This window comes from Semicossyphus pulcher, unplaced genomic scaffold, assembly GCF_022749685.1.
Source record: "Semicossyphus pulcher isolate SPU_LCO1_2020_fin unplaced genomic scaffold, fSemPul1.0.p SCAF_9, whole genome shotgun sequence".
Taxonomy (NCBI): Eukaryota; Metazoa; Chordata; class Actinopteri; order Labriformes; family Labridae; genus Semicossyphus; species Semicossyphus pulcher.
Genome location: NW_027211770.1, coordinates 1131257 through 1135970, shown reverse-complemented (window position 1 = coordinate 1135970; position 4714 = coordinate 1131257). Strand labels below are relative to the sequence as shown.

Genomic DNA, 4714 nt, shown 5'->3' with positions numbered 1-4714 from the left:
GCCTGGAAATAATTGCAGATTACATGTTATTCCATTAATGTCATGTTACTATAGGCTAAATAATTACTATAGCGGTAATGCGTTTGGCTAGCTGGCAACGGTTCAATAACCCAACATTCTTCTTAATTGAGATTGTGTGGCGCTACAGAATATGACGAGTTATATGTTATATGTTCGTATTCGAGAAATTATCGTTTTGGCTCAACTGAATCTTCGTTTAGGAAATGTCCGTGTTAATCTAAAGTGAACTAAAAGCTATTTAACTTAACGGAACAATTTTACCTGCTGTTGTGTGGCCAAACTCGCTTCGGCAAAGAAAGGTCTGTTGCTATGGTAACTACAAACGGAAGGAGGTCGCGCGCCAGAGCGGAAACATGTGACATAGTCAACAGTAGGCTCCAAATTTGAAAACGTGACTGTCGCCTGTGGATGAACATGTAGGTAAGCAAACAGAAACAACGAAGAGGAGTGCCAACTGAGGCTCAGAACTGTGCTAGAGGGATCAACGACACTTGCATTCAAGTTAGCCCAGTTTTATCCAGAAGTAAGCAATGTTTTATTCAAATTCATTGGTTTATGCTTAAAATGTCGACAAGCTACTACCTTGAAGTGGTTGTGTTTGCGTAAGCTAACGTTACGGTGATAACTCGTATGTAACAATATGCACTGAGATTATTAATTTATCAATGCCTCAATTCAAGAGTCTACTCCCGCATATGCCACAGGTGTTTCACATCATGCTAATTGCAATATCAAGGATATCTGTTGCTAACGAGGCAGTCCTGCATTTGTTTTTTAACGTTATGTAAAATAAAGACAGCTTAACTTTGAATGCATCTTAACGCGTACAATACAAATTTCACATCCATTTTCAGGTGTAATTGTACAACGTTATTTGTACACAGAAAACGTAATCATTTTTTGGCCTCCTTGTCAGGGGACGCGGACATAACTTAAGTGATAGCCAATTAATTTACCGTTATCTTATTTTTCAAACGTGAACCATTGTTTGGAAGAAAAAGTCTTTAATCGGCACACCCCCTTGTTGACCCTGTTGTATATCCCCGGGGTCCACGACGGCAGTGTTAGTTGGTGTCGTTTGTTCGCTCTGGCGGCTATAGCATACTTTATAGCGGGAGGGAGCACGTGATGGGGGATTTAAATCTACAACACAAGCTCTCATAGCAACGCTGACGAAACAGCTGTTAATGTTTGGTGTTGAATCAGCTTTCTTTGTCCAATTGTGTTTGACAAATTTCTACCTATAATATATATTCTGAACACAACTAAAACGTTTTGTTTTATTACTTGGCTCATCTTGCAAGCTATCCAACACTTTTGGTTAGTTAAGCATTTTAGCTATATTTTTTAGGTAATTTGACCAAGTAGTAATCTTGCATTTGACCTCAAGCATTTAATTTTTTTTAGTTGTTTCTGAGTACTTTGACTTGCTACTTTCTGTTTTCTACAGGTCAGTCGACATCATTTTCACTTGTTGAACACTGTGTTTGGGACCAAACGACCTTTCAGCAGGAGAAAAATGGAGTGTACTCCTGAATCGAACATCTACCCCGAGACCTTCAAAGGTCAGCACTGTTATGATGACTGCTTAGACAGTGGATACTCTGGTTTATTCCACAGCCCAACGAGCGTAAGTGGTGGTGACTCCAGGACTTTGTCACCAAGTGAATTCAACGAAACACCTAAAGAAAACCTCAGGACCAGGGAACCTGTCAGATATTTGCGCAAAGAATCCAGGGCAACGCAGAGGCAATCAGTAGTGACCTGGTGTGAAACTCCTAAAAGAGATTCCTCTTTGCGACACAGACTTCTACTGCGCAGACCCACCGCAGATGTCAAAAGTGAAAACACAATATCACCATGCCCTAGAAGGAATGGACGGTCTGAACATTGGCTCAGTGCATCATTTGACCCTTTAGACACTGTAACGGTGGGTTTGGCATCAAGCACTTTAGAGCAGGACCTGCCGCTATCTGGTAGGAAACGCCGTCTCCTCTTCACACAGGTGAGGACCTCAACGCGTGAAGATGGAAAACAAAACTCTGATCCCCTTCCAAGTTTTGAGATTGAGAACATTTCTGCCTCTGATCAAATTAATATTGAGACTCCATGCTTGAGAACATTCCTTCCATCCTCATCTAAGAAAAGCTCTCAATCACCAATCAGCGGGGTGGCAAACAACCTCTATGACAGCTCAAGTGTTTTGTTCACACCATCTTCAACACATACACCCAAATACATGAGGTACGTGCTTTTTTCACACATGATTTTCTAAACTATGAGTTACATCTTTCCAGCTGCTCACTTAAAGAAGCAATTTAATAATGGAATGTTTTTTTTGTGTTAATCAGAAACGTGCCTGTGTTAACCCCTTTTTAACCCTGGAACAGGTCTGTGTGTGAAGACAGTGGTTTTGGTTCTCTGACCCTTGATAAATCTCAAGACTCCTTGGTGGACCATGATGGCTCATTCCAGGAGCTGCTGCTATCTAACTTCAGAGGAAACTGTGAAACTCCAAATCTGGCAGAGACAAAGCGGCGCTCTCGTTTGCAGCGTCAGCACAGGCTTTCTACACTTAAAGAAGGGGGCTCTCAGTCAGAGGAAGACCTAACCGACAGAAAGCATGAACATGCTTATCAGCGCCACAGCCGTTCTAAAGTAGATGAGGTTTTTGCTGATGATGCCACCCCTCTCAGCGGGGTTTCTGTTAAACATGGCAAAAGCATGACCTCTGATTGTTTGGCCTCTACAAAACAAGACTATGCCACCCCACTAAGAGCAACCACAACCAAGCCAGAAAACATGACACCTTTAAGCACAGCTCCGGCCAATCAAGATGTAACTCCTCTCTCGACAACCCCAGTCAATCTCTCTATGACACCAGCATTGCAACTGGTTCATGCTATGTGCCAGCAGAATGCCCAAATGTTTGTCAGACAAAGTCCAAGCTTGAGGGAGCAGCTGAAGTCCACAGCAGCACTGGCTGAGACCCTGGTGACGTTCAGAACCACCATGCCATTGGCAGGGCTGATCGGTAGGAAGATGGGCCTGGGAAAAGTCGACATACTCACAGAACTGAAGAAGAGGAACCTATGGCACATTCTGGCTGTCATACTCAGCCATCTCTCCTCTGAGAGCATCTACAGGTGAGGAGTTCTTTTGAAATGAGCTGTTATTACTGTTTATATAAAGTAAAAACATATTTACTTTCGTATTCATTCGTAGCATCTAGTCTATGACTCTTCAAGCTCTATGACTTCAAAGTAGGTAGATTGCCAATTTGTCATTAATCACCTGGGATTAGGAGTTGTGATGACGGCATTAACTTAAAAATACGTATATGAATATTATGTTCTTTACAGAATCCTGTGTAACTCATAAAGCTTGCTTAGCTAAGATCAACGTACAGGACATTACAGAACTGTAAATAATTTTTTATGCAACTATTAAAATTAAAGAAAGCAATTGTTCAATTTGGAAAACAAAAGTTTTGTCTGAAAAGTTTAGATTTTTGTAACTTATGTTGATTGCTCAAAACATCAGGCATGATGAACAATCAAGAACAAAGAATTTAAGATGCACTGAGGGCAGAAAATATTAGTCTGTATTTGTTTGTGTTTGGCAGGTGTGGTCAGGTATGCAAGAGCTGGAATGAAATCATCCAACAAGACAAGCAATCCAGTTTTAAGAGAGGAAACCACCTAAGTAAGGTGGAGGCTGCTATTGAGGTAGGAGATTTGCCACTGTTATTGGCTGGTCAATTATAATTAAAGGAGTGATTTAATTATATAGGCATTGAATGGGGCACTATGGCCATTGATATCTGTCTCAAGCAGACATTTTCTATCTAATGTCAAAGGAAAAAACGTGCTTTGACATGGGTGTGTGGTCATCAGTGTTTCAGGTTTTTTTCCAATGTGATTAAATGTAAAGTAACATTTGAATGTTTCATTGTCATCATGTCATCTTTTAGCTTGGTGGGGCTGTCTATGTCCCTGACGCAGAGACCAGACTCACTCTGATTAAGAGATCGGCCCTCAAGACGGTTCAGGCCCAGTCCAGGACTTCAAGCTTCTGCACCCCACAGTCAGGAATTAGCACATTAACCCCATTGCAGCACAGTGCCTTGAAGTCAGGCGGAAGCAGCAGCAGCAAACGGGAGAAATTTCTTGAAGTGAGGTTTAAAACTATACCACTTGATTTTCATCGTATAAATTATGTATATGTATATATTATATGTAATATTTGTTTAAAATGTCATATGGATTGTTGTTCTGTGCAGGACTTCTAATTTGTCCATTAAAAATTAAATCCCTGGTCAGCATAGTAATTTTATATCATACTCTTCCTTTCAGGTTGCCAAAACGCTGTTCAACGATGAGTGCCTCAAGCCTTGCCCAAGATGTCAACATCCCGCAAGGTGTCATTCAGTGAAAGGGGAGGGCGTGTGCAGCAGCCCAGACTGTGGTTTTCAGTTTTGCACAGCCTGCTTGTATGCTTTCCACGGCTCTAAAGAATGTGACATCCAGTCTGTAGGCCGTCGCAAGAAGGACATACTACTTCCAGGAAGTGCTCAGAGCAAGCGAAATGTTAGGAGATTATAAGCAGAAAGTGAATGAATTCCTGTTTGAAATGCCAGAATCACTTTAGCATTTTTTTCTTGTCTAATTTACCATTAGACAGGCAAGTTGTA

At 41.3% G+C, this 4714-nt stretch overlaps 1 protein-coding gene across 1 annotated transcript; it reads left to right on the top strand.

The window, feature by feature from the left end:
* Positions 1-1540: 1540 nt before the first annotated feature.
* On the top strand, positions 1541-4625 carry fbxo43 (F-box protein 43). Its single transcript, XM_069657073.1, has 5 exons — positions 1541-2265; positions 2412-3167; positions 3647-3749; positions 3995-4195; positions 4377-4625. Exons 1-5 carry the CDS (start codon positions 1541-1543, stop codon positions 4623-4625), a joined length of 2034 nt encoding a protein of 677 aa, XP_069513174.1.
* Positions 4626-4714: the final 89 nt, after the last annotated feature.

Coding starts and splice junctions, on each gene's coding strand:
- fbxo43 (XM_069657073.1), top strand. CDS start 1,541: ATGGAGTGTACTCCTGAATCGAACATCTACCCCGAGACCTTCAAAGGT. Junction 3,168..3,646: donor TCCTCTGAGAGCATCTACAG/GTGAGGAGTTCT, acceptor TGTGTTTGGCAG/GTGTGGTCAGGTATGCAAGA. Junction 3,750..3,994: donor AGGTGGAGGCTGCTATTGAG/GTAGGAGATTTG, acceptor GTCATCTTTTAG/CTTGGTGGGGCTGTCTATGT.